This window comes from Oncorhynchus masou, chromosome 29, assembly GCF_036934945.1.
Source record: "Oncorhynchus masou masou isolate Uvic2021 chromosome 29, UVic_Omas_1.1, whole genome shotgun sequence".
Taxonomy (NCBI): Eukaryota; Metazoa; Chordata; class Actinopteri; order Salmoniformes; family Salmonidae; genus Oncorhynchus; species Oncorhynchus masou.
The window spans coordinates 27,725,954-27,743,062 of NC_088240.1; the positions used below are offsets into that span (position 1 = coordinate 27,725,954).

The following is a 17,109-nucleotide window of genomic DNA, read 5'->3' on the forward strand; positions in this document are numbered from 1 at the left end:
CAGTAAAATCCATAGTTTAAAATTGGGAAGCCCATGCCTTATTAACATATATTTAACTATTTCCAGCCCTGTATCTTCTTCTCATGTCAAGGATATTAGCGGCATTGGTTTTGGTAATACCTCAATATTCTCTAGAGGTATTTTAATTTTGTAACATTGTAATATCACATAATCCACCAAATTCAGAGATTGGCCTATTAATTAAAGCAATTAATAAGCAATATTGTGTCATATATAGAAATAAAGGAGCAAGAGTCCTTAAGAGATGTATTTCAGCTTTCAATTAACATAATTTGAAGCTGTAAACATGTGTGTATACTAGCAGAGTGGCTGGGGTTTCTATCGGCAACGTAAACGTGCAAGTTAAATGATTGTGATACAATTACATTTTTTTATTTTTTTTAAAGTAATACCCCAAATTATGATTTTGAAATAATGTCTTCCAAGATGTACTGGAAGAAATACAACAGTGTATAGAAGTACATAGAATACAAATACCTGAGACCCCCACATGATAATAATTTCAACATCAGTGCGTATCTGTGCACATTACGAACCCATTTCAATATAATGCCAGAATATTCACCATTCATACTATGTATACAAAAGTACACAGCAACCCTCTCTTTTACCAGTATTGTTCATTAGCACTTGTTATATAATAATAATAAAAAACATCATTTTTACAAAACAATTCCAATTTTACATTTACCAAGAAAAATTGAAATCCAGTGCAGGTTTTAGTACATATAAAATACACCACAATCGAGAGTGTCACTAATTCCGCTTCAAGTATGCTCTTCTTCCAAGAGTGTGGAGTCTGTCAATAAGATCACTTCTTCTTTGTGTTCGTATAGGCTCATATAAATTCATATATAGGTTGTAGCCTCCAGATATATTTACACACAATGTTTCAACATGATATTTATCACTCTTTAACAAGGTTGTACAGTACTTACAGAGGTAAGACGGATCATACAGCTCCAACAACAACCCACTGGGCACACACTGGATGAATCAACGTCGTTTCCACGTCATTTGAATGAACCAACGTGGAATAGACGTTGAATTGACGCCTGTGCACAGTGGGAAAGCACTTTATGAGCTAAGGCCTTTACATACACACATATAGATGTAGGATCTTAATTTGAGCCAGTTTGCTGAAGCAGGAAAATAATCCTGCAGCAACAGGAAATGTGAATTATTATGTGGAGCATAATTAAATGGATATTTTTGTAGGGGTTGACACATTTTTCGTAAGTGAAAAACAAGTCTGAAATTTTGGAGTGGAAATTACTAACTTCAGAAGACTTTTTAAACCTCAAATGCATTGCAGTTCTCTTGCAACAGGGTGAACAATTTAAGATCCTACATCTGTAGTAAAAAAATCTGAAAAATAAATGTAACTGTACAATATCGATCTCACTTTCACAGACAATAATCCATTATTTTTATTCCCGGTGCGGTAGTCTGACTTTTTGTTACGTAGAAAATTATAAAAAAATGTAATCTTGGTGCTCACATTGTCTCCCTCAATTGATGTACACAAGGGACAAATCAGAATACAGTAATATTATCTACAATGACAAGTAAAACATATAATGCCCCTACGGCAATTATTTCAAAACAGATAGTAAAGCAATAGTGTGCACTTTGCTACAGGTGGGCTGCCATATGTTTTTCAAATATTCTAAAACTGTTTGTTAGCATCCATGCTTGCTTCATAAAGAATAGTAATGATTCTGGATTTGTTTAGAAAAACAATAGGCGGACATACAGAAGATTGAAGACAACTATACTGGTGCATCAGAACATCTATAGAAATATGAATGATCAAAGATAAAGGTGTGAGTAAATACAAAATAGGGGCTTTCATTTAAAAGTAATAATGCACTGAGGGAATGCAGAATGCATGTAATAGCTACTACAATAGCTAAAAGATGTAAACAAATACCATTGCCAATACTTTACAGTAACAATAAGCTGTACAGTATGTGTTTCAAAATATAAAGAGAAATAAGCTGCCACTTTGATTGGGGAGGTTACATACCGTACCACATAACATACAGAAGGAGTGAAGAAGTTTGAAGTGAACAGTGAACTGAGCCTGGCCATATACATACAGGGCCATTCCTATGGCCAAAGACCATCAGGACAAAAGACTGTGGCAATTCAAAATATGGTATATGCTGCATAATAAACAGAACAACAGCGACACTACATATTTTGCCAGCAGAATATTTGTTATCAACAGAGCAACATGTACATTGTCTTAAGCATTTGTCCAAGTGCACATAGATTATTTTATTTGATCCACATACATACCATCACCCTTCACTGGCATTATACTTCTAAAAAAACCTAAACCATACTGCTATCTATCTACTAAACAGTACCAGTGCATCAGCTTAATTGTACTGGGCACAATCCTTTCCACATCACATTCACATGCAATGTACAGCAGGGTTGGTCTCAATGCCATTCCAATTCTATCAATGTAAGAAATAAACTGAAAATCCAAATTCCAATTTTCCTCATTGATTTGTTTTTATTGACTGAATTGAAATGGCGTTGATCCCAACCCAGGAGTAGTGCGCATGCACTGACATGGCGCTTGCAGAAAGCAGCCTGTCTACTATAAGACACATGAGTGAGTTAAAGGCAACTTGCGAGCTGGAGATTTGAAGTTACTATTGAACCATTAAAACAGGGCCTGGCTTCAAAACAGGGAATCCCGTCCCGTCCTCCCCATCCGTCAAGGCATCAGTCTGCTAGTGAAAGAACAGGTTCAGGGAGGAGGCGGGTTGCAGTGCAGTGCTTTTCCTTTCCTCTGTGAAGTTCTGTGAAACTGAGAAGGTTACAGGAACTGTTCCACAGAAAGCAGATATTTAGCTAGGGTAATGAACGAAACAATAACAAATCTATAGACAATGTCTGAAAAGGTAAATCATGAGTAAGTTTCTCCGTCTCCGTCTCTGTTTCTCGCTCTCTCTCTCTCTGTCTCACTATTTTTCTCTCTCTCTCTCTCTCTCTCTCTCTCACACACACTCTCTGTCTTGCTCTCTCTCTCTCTCTCTCTCTCTGTCTCTCTCTCTCATCTCTTTCTCCCTCTCCCTCACTTTCTTCCATATTTCTCTTTTTTTTGTCTCTCTCCTTTTCTTTCTCGCCCTCTCTCTTTCTCTCTCACTACTCTCTTTCCCTCTGCAGAAAATGTAATTTTTTAATGTGGCTAGTGTGACAACACGCCTGTGCAGTTAGCAGTTAGAAAGACAGAGAAGATATACAGTCTGTTGCAAGAAATCATGCAAGAAAGAATATTATATTCTAAAGTATGGTTCAGTTGGTGGGGTCAGGGAAAGCCCCCTTGATAAGTTGAGACCTTACATGGCAGTCTATGTGGCAACGAACAAGTCCAACAGTACATTATTCAGAAAGAAAGGAACAGTGATAAACTATAATAGAACTACTCACAGTATTAGCTGCTCTGTGACAATCTGAGGCACACCATGACAAAACTGTCTAGGTGTACTACTTCTTTGTGATCTTCTTCACTCCCCAAAAACCTCAAATTCTTCAAAACACCTTGCACAATTCAAATGTGTATTTGGCCCAGACCTTCATATATTTGTTTGGAACGATATATAGCTAGTATCATTATGCTGCAGCAAATGTTGGTTAGTTCTCTCTCTCCTGGTTGGTTGCATTGACCACCACAGTTAGTTCAACATCACTGTCCTGAGATGGGATGGGGCGGGGACCAGTGATGGCTCCTGTCCAGTCCACCCCTCTAGTTGAAGGTGTGTTCCCCGCGGATGATGTGAGATGAGAATTCATAGCGGTCCTTACTGCGGTGGCCACAGATGTTGCACTCCAGCGGGTCCCTGTAACCATGACAACCCATGTGGATGGTGTACATGACGTGGTCCAGGAAGAGAATGCGGCAGTGTTCACACTGGAACACCCTCATCTTCCGCCCCTCTCGCCCAAACACACGCACCCCTTCCCGACTTATAGGCCTCTCTGCCGCCCCTCCCTGGGCCACCTCAGCCCCGCCTCGCCCCTCCTCTCTGCCGCCATATGCTGGGCTGGATCTGGGACGGTGGTGGGGGTTGTTCCAGTGGTAACCCAGCCTATCCTGTGGGCTGCTCCGGGCAGAGTCGGCCGAGTCCAGCCCACTGTTGCTAGGAGACTCTTTTTCCTCTCTGGTACCCTGTGGGTGGTGCTGCTTGGGTCTGGTGAGGGCGATGGGCCCATTGGAGGAAGGATGGAAGTCAGGGGGAGGAGGGGGCAGAGGTGAAGGATGGGGTGGGACGTCGCGGCCACCTGGTCGGTCCATACGCAGCCCTGACCCCAGAGGGTAGACGTGGTGGAAGAGGGGGTTGACCATGGGTACCACCTCGGCCATAGAAAGAGACGGCTGTGGACCGTGGGGACCATGGGGGTGGGGATGGTGGACAAGGGGTCTCAAGGAGTCAGAGCCCAGGTAAGAGATGGCGTTGTTGATAGCCTGGTCCATCATGTGAGCCTGCATCAGCTCTGACTCCTTCTCATACTTCAGACCCATCTCATAGCTCAGCTCCGGGTAACTGTAACGCATCATCTTCTCACCTGCAGAGCACAGCTTACATATTACCACAATGAAACTCACATATGCAGAAGCTCCCCGTAAGAGAAACTGTCCGGTCGAATGACACAATTGGATAGTACCAAATACATACAACTCTAACTCTATAGAATATGATAGAGTGCCTTAATTTTGTGTGCATGTCTAACCTTTCCAGTTTTAAATAAGCTAAACACTATCAAAACTATTCTCTTGTTTTTGTATTATTGTATTTTCTCTTGTGTTGTTTAATAGTGGAAAGCCCCATCCATCTGAATGCACTGTTTAACCCCTCCAGAACAGGGATGCGGTGAGCTGTTTTGCTCTTCTCTCGATAAGAGCTATTGCAGAGATACAGGTGTAACAAACCACAGAGTGAAAACATGTCCTCGTCTCTCTCATCCGCTCTCTGTCTCGCTCGATCTTTTCCTCTATCTAATAGAGCAGTAAATAATAAAAACAAAATAATTGTCTTCCACGCTAATATGCAAAAATTGGCGGTTATATGCCAACAAAATGTTTGCAACACCGAAACAATTGTTTCTTAATACAAAACCAATATATTTTCCAAATGTATGTATTAAAAAATTATCAAAATGTTAAAATTAAAAATTAAAAAGATTGAGAAATAATCAGAGTGGAACAACCTGATCTGAAATGTGAAATCTACATTAATAAAAATAAAGTGTGCAGTATGTGAATAGTGTCTTCATTTCTGCCATTAAGTCAAGGTCATCTGTTAGATGCAAAACAACAGTATCATGTTTCAATGTACCACTGCCCAGGCACGCAAATCAATTCCTTTTTTGCGTGTATACACACATTCTGTTGCAGTGACTGTATGTTGAACTGAACAAAACAAATAAACAGTTAAAACTGTAAACTGAATTTAATCCAACAGAACAGGTCAAAATGGGATTAAATAATTATCCTACTGATACCCTAATACCATAATTATGAAAATTACAAATTAGTAATTTGTAATAATAATTATCTAAGCTACAATTAATAATTGTGAGTTAGTGATCCTTATGGTGAACACATTATGGTGCTCCCAGACAGGAAGTGATGCAATGATGCTTACCCACAAACTTCTGTGGAGTGGTACTCTTCCTCTTCCCTACATTACTCTGCAGTTTCTCAATGACAGGTGGCCGGTTTAATGTTGCCATGGCAGCGGCCTCCGCCAGGGGCCTCTGCTCTTTAGGGACCTCACCTGGGGGTCAGGGGTCAGAGCATGAGAGTGTGTGAGAGGTCTGCACCAAGGCTTGTAGGTAGTACTGTGGTACTGTAGGTGGCAGGTGTGTAAAAGTAACATAAGTAGAGTTCACAGGATTCTCACACAAACCGTAAAAAGGAAGGAGGAAGAGATACTAAAATGATCTTTAATTTAACTTCATACCTAAATTATAAATGATTAAAGGTTAAAGTGCAAGGTGTAAAAAAGGTTCCAAAGAGAAAGCAAATGTTTCTGAGTCCATGCCATCAACAGAGATACCATATAGCAGGTCTCTGTACCAGAGCAGGACATTCACACTCACCTGGATAAGGCCCAGTGACGGAGGTGGGATCCATGACAGCACTCTCAAGGTAGTTATGGCAGCGCTCTTTATGCTCCTCCAATGATGTCCTCTGTTTGTAGCTCCGCCCACAGTAGTCACACTTGTGTGGTTTACCCACTAAATTAGAGAAATGACATCAAAGGAAAAAAACTATTAATTTCATTCATTCATCAACTCACATAAACAGACCGGTAACGCAATTCTATGTGAACTCTCTAGGAGATTTTAGTAAACACATAGAACCCGTGGAGAACACAGAAACTAGAGCAGGGCTATGAGCTCATGGAGTGATCATTTTCCATTAGTGGGATCCCACACACCATCATTGCCAACCAGACAGAGAAGGTGTGGGCAGGCGAGATATACCAAAATACTCGAATACACACATTTGCCTTTCATACGCCCTGGAACAACTGGTAAAGCCTACAACTCTTCCGGGAGCCCATCACTACTACTATGGTGCACAACTCAATTGGCTGCTGTACACAGACACAGATCCCGTAGAAGAAGGAAAATAACTAACGTCAGACCTAAACAACGTCTGTGTTTCTCCTCAGCAGCTGGAGGTGGGGAGTGATTCATGCTGCCAGTTCCATTCTGATGGAGTCTATGCTGGTGAGATTGTGCAAAACCTCCTCTAGCTTTCCCCTAGAGAAGATCCATCCATTGATCCTTCCTTCCGTCCTCCCTTCCTTCCAATCTTCCGCCATTCATTTATTAACTGTACTTCAATCATTCACTCATGAATGAATTACTCATGAATGAATTAATACATTCATAGTGATTTGGCAACTAAAGTCTGAAACTACTGAAAAGTACTACTCAAGTCTTCTGTAGTAGAAACAAGGCTCTGAAAGTCTTCGGGATGAGTCATCAAGGGGGAACTGTCGTCCTGACGACACCAAGCAGTGGCCCAGACACTGGCCCAAAATAGGTGTCGTTCACATGAGAAAATGTTCTCGTACCAGAGGTGAAACCAGTTACTAGCAACTACCTGACCTGTTACTGTGGGAATAACATGTTTCAGTCTGACAAGTACTTTGAAAGTAAGACACAGATAGGCTTAGGTAACATTTCATTAAGTCTATGGGAATTGATTGGAAATATTGGTGAGTATGTGAACGTTTGGCTCACGTTTTTTCAAGCTGATCTCAAATGACTGTATAGGTTACTTGTCTTAATGTAATTTTGTGGCCTGTGAATGCCAATTGGTTTAGCACATTTGAAACTGTGGTTCATGAGTAAGCTTTATACTAGCAATGGCATGATCATGTCATTTACAGGTCATGATCATCATCATTACAGAACACTTGCTTTATTTAACTTATGAGTCTCTCCATATGTAGCCTAATACAATGTCCGTGTAATTGAAAAACACCCTGAACTGTGTGACTGCTCCAATGATATTGGCCACAGCACCTGCTAACTGTAGCCAGCCGGATGGGCAGTCACACTTTCATATTGGAATAGGCCACACACACACATTTTATGCTATTACTAATTTACAAAACCTCCAGCCATTTGCAGATGGTGGATGTATCACAAAAATACCACAGATATTCTTGAACATGCAAATAGCCTTAACTCTCTCTGCCTTCAGATACAGTCGGCTGCATCCAGTTGGGTGAGAAACAGGAACCTTTCTCAGAAACGTATTGTTGTCTCATGTAATGTCATGAGTGAGTGAGCCCATCCCCCTAAGTGAGGCATCTAAAACATCTTCAGGATGAACAATTTGCACCTATTTGAACAGCAATTCAAAGAACAACTTGATATTCATATTTAACAATGTGTTTGGGAGGGGTTCAGATACAACACAGTCCATGTAGTGCCACTCTGTGTCTTGACAGGGAAAAGTATACTCTTGTCTTGCTCCTGGGATTGCACAATACATCAAAGCATTCACCTGTCGCTGTCTCTCTCTCCGTTTCTCTGTCTCTCTCCCCACTCAATCTCTCTCCCCACACCTAACCTCCCTCTCTCGTCACTCCACCTGTTTCCTGGCAGTGTGCCAGGGGGCAGGGAGAGAGAGAGGAGAAAGGAGAAGAGGCCTTTCATCTAGAGAACGCCATTCCAACCAACTCCCTACGCCACAGAAGAGTTCCTAGCATTCCTTCCAACCCTCAGGTAGTGTTGAGGGGATTCATACAGCACTACTACCTACTATAGGACTGCATGAGGAACTACGGTACACCTAAATGTGCCGTCTACACTGACTGGAGGAGGGTAAAGAATTAATTTAGCCTTACAAAACAGGAAGTGAAAATTAGAAAAAGGTCAAAAGAGAAAAAAAAGACACATGGAAAGAGTGTCTGAAAGCATTGACAGAAAAAGAGAGAGATACAAAGGACTCTATTTTAACAAACTTAACGCAGTGGTAAATGAGAGACAAGAATGCCTCATTACCATAACGCTGTTTATACAATAGCCCCAGTTATGAGGCTTACATCTAATTGTTGTACAAAAGGAATGAGTAAAGATGATACTATTTGTGAAATGACGGATGCTATGTAATGATGTTGATGTGAGAGAATTGTATTTCTGTTAAAAGTTTCACTAAGTCATTGGCATGCCACCAGGGGCACAGACTGGATCTGGCATCATGAGACAGCCCTTTTCGATGTTCCGAATAAAACCACCACCTGGGTTTTCTATCACCAGACCGAGCTTACCTCAATTATGAGAGGGCTAAGGGTGGAGATGAGACCAGTATCTCTATCATAGAGGGAAATAAGGTTTAAGTAGATTGCTGAATATTTGAACCATCCCACGTGATTAAACTCTCAGACTATCGATACCGACAGAATAAGAACAAGTCTTTGATACTAGTCTGCAGCCAGGAATTCGGTATCATTGACGCGAAGACCGAAACATCTATTCATAACGACATGAATGAATGTCACTCTGAACCACCCGTTCTAACCACGACAGAGAGAGGGCGGACAAGCTCTCCAACAGAAACAAACATTTCAACAGAGATCCCGACGACACACTGAGCGTAAATATATATATTGATTGCAATTATTCCTGAATGAGTGAGCGTTCATGTGCAAAGGATTAGCATTTCAAATGTTATAATTATCAACTCTGTCTTTTCTCCTCAGCTGACCCCCACTACCCTCTGTCTAACAAGCCACCATGCCGGTTTAGCCCACATTCTCCTATTATTTCTTTGTAACCATATCTACTTTGCTTGTTTGTTATGCATTTCTGTGAGTACATAGTTAGTAAATAAATGATGTTAAGACAATTGATGTATGGATGACTCATAGTGAAGACTGGGTTCGTGCAGATAACCAACAATTTACGACGTCTGGAATGAGACTAACGTGAGGTAAAGAATAATTCATTAATCAGAAGACTAAGTGATCAGATATTAAAATATCTGAAAGTAATATTAGGAAAATTATAACTTTGTAATTTGAATATTTTCCTTGGTGTCCCGACTTCCTAGTCAATTACAGTTCCATGATTAAGTAGTTTAATCACGTAATAATAATTACAGAGAATTTTGATAAAGATAAGTCTTCAGTTTTAATGATGCCAAAGACACAACAGCACCTAAAGGACTCTCAGACCATGGGAAACACGATTCTCTGGTCTGATGAAACCAAGATTGAACTCTTTGGCCTGAATGCCAAGCATCACATATGGAGGAAACCTGGCACCATCCCTACAGTGAAGCACAGCATCATGCTGTGGTGATGTTTTTCAACGGCAGGGACTGGGAGACTAGTCAGGATTGAGGGAAAGATGAACGGAGCAAAGTATAGAGACATCCTTGATGAAAACCTCAGCACTCAGCACCTCAGACTGGGGAGAAGGTTCAACTTCCAACAGGACATTGACCCTAAGCCCACAGCCAAGACAAGGCATGGGTGGCTTCGGGACAATTCTGTGAATGTTCTTGAGTGGTCCAGCCAGAGCCTGGACTTGAACCCGATCGAACAACTCTGGAGAGACCTGAGAATAGCTGTGTAGTGACGATCCCCATCCAACCTGAGAGAGCTTGAGAGGATCTGCAGAGAAGAAAGGGAGAAACTCCCCAAATACAGGTGTGCTAAGCTTGTAGCGTCATACCCAAGAAGACTCAAGGCTGTAATCACTGCCAAAGGTTCTTCAACAAAGTACTGAGTAAAGGGTCTGAATACTTATGTAAATGTGATATTTCAGTTTTTACATTTATAATTTCTAAAACCTGTGTTTGCTTTGTCATTAAGGGGTAATGTGTGTAGATTGATGAGGAAAAAACAAACAATTTCGTCAGTTTTAGAATAAGGCTGTAACGTAACAAAATATGGAAAAAGTCAAGGGGTCTGAATACTTTACGAATGCACTGTACATGTGAGTACTTCAAAGAGGACAACACTAGAGATGAGGTTATACTGTCGTCTGCCCCAGATCTCAAAGAAGAGGCAGGAGAGAACACAGAGACAGAGGCCTATGACGCAGAGATAGGAATGTGGGTTACAGTTAGAGCATGGCAGTGTTTCTCTGGTCTCCCCATACTGTATCTCTACAGATAACAGAGACAGTTCCTCTCAGAGGATACGTGAGCTGAGCAGGTTATAGGAACAGCATGTCCTGGGTGCCTAACCACAGCCCTTGTCTGTCTGCACAAAAATCCCCAGGGTGATACATCCATCCCACAATACGAAACCCTGTCAAGGTTAGATATTTGTGGGTCTGTTGCTAATCTGTCACAAAAACATAGACACAGGTCAGACCAGATCATGCTTTAAGTTACATCGAGACAGACCGGTTGTGTAGCATCAACATATAGCATTGACTATTTTAGAAGTTATTGAAACCAGGATAAATAGGGAATAGGAAGACAAGGAGAAAAAGGAGGAAGAGGATAAGAACATAGAGGAAGAAACAAAAAAAGAGAGGAGGTAGAGGGGCTGACCTGAGTGTGTGCGTAGGTGGCCTGTGAGTGCGTCACGACGGCGGCAGGCGTAGCTACAGAAGGGGCATTTGAAGGGCTTCTCCCCCGTGTGCAGTTTGATGTGTCTCAACAGATTGCCCTTCTGAGTGAACGACACACCACACTGGTTACACTGGAACGGCCTATCACCTGAGAGGGGCACAGGAAGTGTTACACTGGAACGACCTATCACTTGAAGGGGCACAGGAAGTGCAGGCTCTCATCTCTCACTCCCCCTTTTACATATAGCCAGAAAAGCAACACACAATACCCACAGACCACCAGCCACCTAGTCTTGAGTTTTCACTCGGCTAGTGGACCGAACAAACTTGAGAAAGACGGAAATGGAGGTTCACAGCTACTCAACAGCAATCAACACATTGCGATGGTAAAACATGGTTTGATTGGTAAAGGCAAGCAACACGCCTTAGCTGAGAACATTGTAACATCTCAAATAATGCAGAGAATATATTTCTAGGAGGATTGTCAGTGGATGGAAAAACACTAGCGTGTGGTGCCTGATGTATGCTGTGTATAATTGATTCATTTGAACTACAGCCTACTGCTACTACAGTAATAGTGTCTGGAGTGTGGTGAGATGAGGTGTTAGATCTCCACCCTAATAGCTCTGCTCTGGGTCTCTTCAACAGCTCCCTCTCGCACCACAAAGTAGGTGTGGAAATACAGTGAGTTTTCATCCTTCACCAGGCGTCCGGTAGGGCTGTATGTGTTCTACACACAGATACACAAACACCACCAACACCACTAAGTTGGTATAAGTTAATAAGGTTTACTGTGGCCATAAAAGTCTCTTCAGATAGTAAATGGTTAAGACTTAAGGAGTCTTACATTGTGTCTTATAATCTTCCATTGAGTTAAAGTGCTGTACATCTTTAATACCAGCTTTACCATGGAACTATGTTTGTCTGTATCTACGCAAAAAGTTTGCCCGGTTCAGTAAACTACAGTAGTCTCGATGATCATCTCTTTATCATCTCTTTATCTGCGGCCGAACGTTTGGAAAAGTGAAATGTGATCCTAAATCTGCGAAGACCAAGGCACAGTAATGGCGTTAGTTAAGGGCTCGGGAACAGGTTGTGGAGGATTCCTGGGATGTTATCCATGAAAATAATTCCAAGGCTAAACTATTGTATTCTACAAAACAGCAAAGCTCTCCAGCTCCACACCCGTAGAAACAATTTCTGACTCACAGAATTTAAAAAAAAAATCATAGGATGAGTGACGTACAATTGCTTGAGTCCGTAAAATTCATATCTCATAGGGAGCTACAACGTGAAGTATAATTTAGTCATTTATTTTTCCTTTATTTAACCAGGCAAGTCAGTTAAGAACAAATTCTTATTTTCAATGACGGCCTAGGAACAGTGGGTTAACTGCCTGTTCAGGGGCAGAACGACAGATTTGTACCTTGTCAGCTCGGGTGTTTTGAACTTGCAACCTTCCGGTTACTAGTCCAATGCTCTAACCACTAGGCTACCCTGCCGCCCCTGCCACCTCATTTACTAACGTATAACTAATGGTTTTTTGCAGTTTGCTAGATGTTAATGGTAAAACATTGACAATCCTTAGATACATTAGAGAGTATTGAGTCATTGTTGTTCAATATAAAGTACATTAGGTTTAGGCAATATACTGTGAAAGGGACGTAAGGGGTAGCAACTTTAGAGAAACATTTACCATTGGGCAGCCGAGTTCCTGGGTCACATGACCCATCTGACCCAGGGATCCCATCCTGTAGGTTGTTTGGGCTGTCAATTATGGGCTCTTCCAATCCCGATTCCTCTTCCCCACTTTGTCCCATATCCTCAGCTGTGGTCCTCCTGTCCCTTTCATCTTCTGTCTCTTCTTCTTGTTTGATGGTGTGTTCTGGAAGAGACAGGTATGACCAATCCAATTACAGTTTTTCAGACAATCACATGACAATCACATGACATGGCTTTAGTGGATGATCCTCGTTCTTCCAGTAAGAGGTGCAGTGGCTCGAGGTTACGAGTTTAAACCTTGTAAATCTGTTTCTCTTTGAATGTAAACATCCACTGATTGGAACAAGTTCATCAAATCTGCATGTTATTTCCCCTGGAGAAATAAGTAATATAATGATGCTCAACATAAATTGCCAAAGTTAATGCTAACCCCTAGAGGCAGGGACTCATCAAATCTGACAAAAAAAATGGTTCGCTGTTGTTAATTTTATGCAATTATTTTGTATTTAACCAGGCAAGTCAGTTAAGAACAAATTCTTATTTACAGTGACGGCCTGCCCCGGCCAAACCCTAACCCAGACGACGCTGTGCCAATTGTGCGCCGCCCTATGGGACTCCCAATCACGGCCGGGTGTGATACAGCCTGGAATCAAACCAGGGTCTGTAGTGACATCTCTAGCACTGAGATGCAGTGCCTTAGACCACTGTGCCACTCAGGGGTGCAGTTATTTGTGTTATCTATTTTAAACCTGAGACTTCTGGAATGTACACAGTAAAGTAGATATGTGGAGAAAAACGGGGTTAGTCCCAGAAGTGGACGGGCGATACGTGACTTGGTCTGAACATTAGAGATTTGTGGAGGGAGAGCTGAGAAACAGAATAGTCCAGTTCCCCTCAGTCCTTGGCAAGACTGGGGTCAAATGGGGGGCTGGGGTCAATTCTAATTGAAGGCAGTCAAGTAAACTTAAATAACAATTCAAAATTGAATAGACAAATTTGATCTATTTTCAATAACTTCTCAATAAACTGAGAAGTAGAAGCTATTTTTTTCTTCTCCATTTTATTTAAATTTAAAATCACTTCCTGAATTGACTGCCTTTAATTTGAATTCACCCCAGCCCCGGACCCTGGGGAGGAGGAGGAGGAGAGGAAGAGCGGAGTGCTGGGTTTCGATTTGACTGGCGCTGAGAGACTGGCGGGATGGCTTGATGGGGGGGGGGGGATTCTGGCTGACTAAAGGCACAAAGGCCTCAACTCTACTGGGTTGGCCACTAGAATCTCAGTATCCCTCATCCGACATTATAGGGAGACACACACAGACACACAAATATGGTCCAGATACATACTCCTCCAGTCTGGCTTTAGTAACTTTTGACTCTTGAGTCACTAGGGACACACACACACATAGACACGGAATAAATAGAGATCGTCCTCTCCCACACAACTTTTGAAGGTACAATATGCAGAAATTGTCCCGCCATTTCCTGGTTGCTTAAATTCAAATACTTTTCCTAATTTCAGTTTGTTTCACAAAACAAGCAATCTATTGTGTAGAGACTCGTTGTACCATCTGAAGTAGATTTTCAATAACCAAAATTATTGTATTTTCAGCAGTTTAAAGCTGGTGTATAAAACTGAAAGTAAAAGACACAAAAATAAATCTTAAGAACGGGATGCATAGAAACAGCACACATAGAACATATCTACCGCTTCTTAGACTTACGTTCAATGGAAATGACAGATCTATCTCACGTTTCTATGTGAATTTGGTCGGTTTACCCAAAAAGTTGTCTCTTGCAGCTTTAAGATTCTGGTATGCTTAGCATATACGTTGGGACCTTAATCTTGAACATTTGGAATTTGTTTTTTTATTAGGATCCCTATTAAGTGTTGCAGAAGCAGCAGCTACTGTACTTTTCGTGGGGTCCACACAAAACATAAAGTATGACAAAATACACAACTCTATTAGACAAGAACAGAAACACACATTTTAAATAAGAACAATAGAACACATTTTTTTCCTGTACTGCATATACATACAACATATTCATATACAGCATATACAGTACATACAAGTTTTTAGGTCATACAAAGTCAGAGGCATCATACCGTGAGAAGGAGACTTCTTGCATTCCTCTACAGTAGTCTGAAGAAAAACCTGATATGGACGTTAATCATAAAAATCCAGTCAAGCCTGTTTGTGATTTGTGACTGAAACCATTGCCAGAGCAATAACCCCAAACCTCTCACATCCATATAATCCATCCCCTGACCGTCCCTTCAGGCTCCTAGGCTCCGTTAAAGGGGATTTGGGCAATAAGGCCACTTACAGTTTCTACGTCCCGAGAGTCAGATGAAGTCGTGAGTACCATGTTTATGTTTGCATCCAGTACGAAGGATGTTAAAGGTCGTTTTTGTGAGCCAATGCTAACTAGCTTAGCGCAAAAACTTGAAGTTTTCCTTCATACTAGACCAGGCACTTGCACAGATGGAGCCCTAGGTGTGCTGGAGCACCTGCCCCTTTGCCAAACAGTTTGGGCAACACGTTAATATGACCCCTCTATAGAAAGATGAGACTCTCACGAACACGTACATGTTTTTCTCTAGGACACCCACAAGTTTCCAAAGACTTGTCTGAAGGTAGCCAGATATCAGTTCAAATGTTGGTGCCTAAAATAAGGGGTTGGATATGTTTAAAAAATATATATCTCTCAGACACAAACTTTCTTTAGATTTTTTTCCTGTTTTTCCATGTATGAATCTGTTATTCATCGCGTTTCTATGAGCTAATTGCAATAAGACCAAACTCAATATTTCATCCAATATTTATTTTATATTCAAGTGGAGTGTGGCGATAGCTAGGGTTGACAACAACTTTTACTATGGTGATTGCTATAGGGTTGACACTAAGTCATGGTGATTGCTATAGGATTGACACTAAGTCATGGTGATTGCTATAGAGTTGACACTAAGTCATGGTGATTGCTATAGAGTTGACACTAAGTCATGACGATTGCTATAGGGTTGACAACAACATTTACTATGGTGATTGCTATAGGGTTGACACTAGGTCATGGTGATTGCAATAGGGTTGACACTAAGTCAGGTTTATTAATATAGAGTTGACACTAAGTCATGGTGATTGCTATAGGATTGACACTAAGTCAGGCTTAATAATATAGAGTTGGCACTAAGTCATGGTGATTGCTATAGGGTTGACACTAAGTCATGGTGATTGCTATAGAGTTGACACTAAGTCATGGTGATTGCTATAGAGTTGACACTAAGTCATGACGATTGCTATAGGGTTGACAACAACATTTACTATGGTGATTGCTATAGGGTTGACACTAGGTCATGGTGATTGCAATAGGGTTGACCCTAAGTCAGGTTTATTAATATAGAGTTGACACTAAGTCATGGTGATTGCTATAGGGTTGACACTAAGTCATGGTGATTGCTATAGAGTTGACACTAAGTCATGGTGATTGCTATAGGGTTGACACTAAGTCATGGTGATTGCTATAGGGTTGACACTAAGTCATGGTGATTGCTATAGAGTTGACACTAAGTCATGACGATTGCTATAGGGTTGACAACAACATTTACTATGGTGATTGCTATAGGGTTGACACTAGGTCATGGTGATTGCTATAGGGTTGACACTAAGTCAGGTTTATTAATATAGAGTTGACACTAAGTCATGGTGATTGCTATAGGGTTGACACTAAGTCATGGTGATGGCTATAGGGTTGACACTAAGTCATGGTGATTGCTATAGGGTTGACAACAACATTTACTATGGTGATTGCTATAGGGTTGACACTAAGTCATGGTGATTGCTATAGGGTTGACAACAACATTTAATATGGTGATTGCTATAGGGTTGACACTAAGTCAGGGTGATTGCTATAGGGTTGACACTAAGTCAGGTTTATTAATACAGGGTTGACACTAAGTCATGGTGATTGCTATAGGGTTGACACTAAGTCATGGTGATTACTATAGGGTTGACACTAAGTCAGGTTTATTAACATAGAGTTGACACTAAGTCATGGTGATTGCTATAGGGTTGACACTAAGTCATGGTGATTACTATAGGGTTGACACTAAGTCAGGTTTATTAATATATGGTTGACACTAAGTTATGGTGATTGCTATAGGGTTGACACTAAGTCATGGTGATTGCTATAGAGTTGACACTAAGTCATGGTGATTGCTATAGGGTTGGCAACAACATTTACTACGGTGATTACTATAGGTTTGACACTAAGTCAGGTTTATTAATATAGA

The 17,109-nt window shown here is 41.2% G+C and overlaps 1 protein-coding gene across 2 annotated transcripts in view; it reads right to left on the reverse strand.

The window, feature by feature from the left end:
• Positions 1–624: 624 nt before the first annotated feature.
• Positions 625–17,109, reverse strand: part of ikzf2 (IKAROS family zinc finger 2) — a 36,965-nt gene continuing 20,480 nt past the window's right edge. For both annotated transcript variants that reach the window (XM_064944426.1, XM_064944425.1), the window contains 5 exons: positions 12,791–12,979; positions 11,075–11,242; positions 6,145–6,282; positions 5,688–5,819; positions 625–4,608 (listed from right to left, as the gene is read on the reverse strand). In XM_064944426.1, the coding sequence (XP_064800498.1) occupies positions 3,788–4,608; positions 5,688–5,819; positions 6,145–6,282; positions 11,075–11,242; positions 12,791–12,979 (1,448 nt within the window). In that variant the 3' untranslated portion in view covers positions 625–3,787. The remainder of the gene's footprint in view (positions 4,609–5,687; positions 5,820–6,144; positions 6,283–11,074; positions 11,243–12,790; positions 12,980–17,109) is intronic.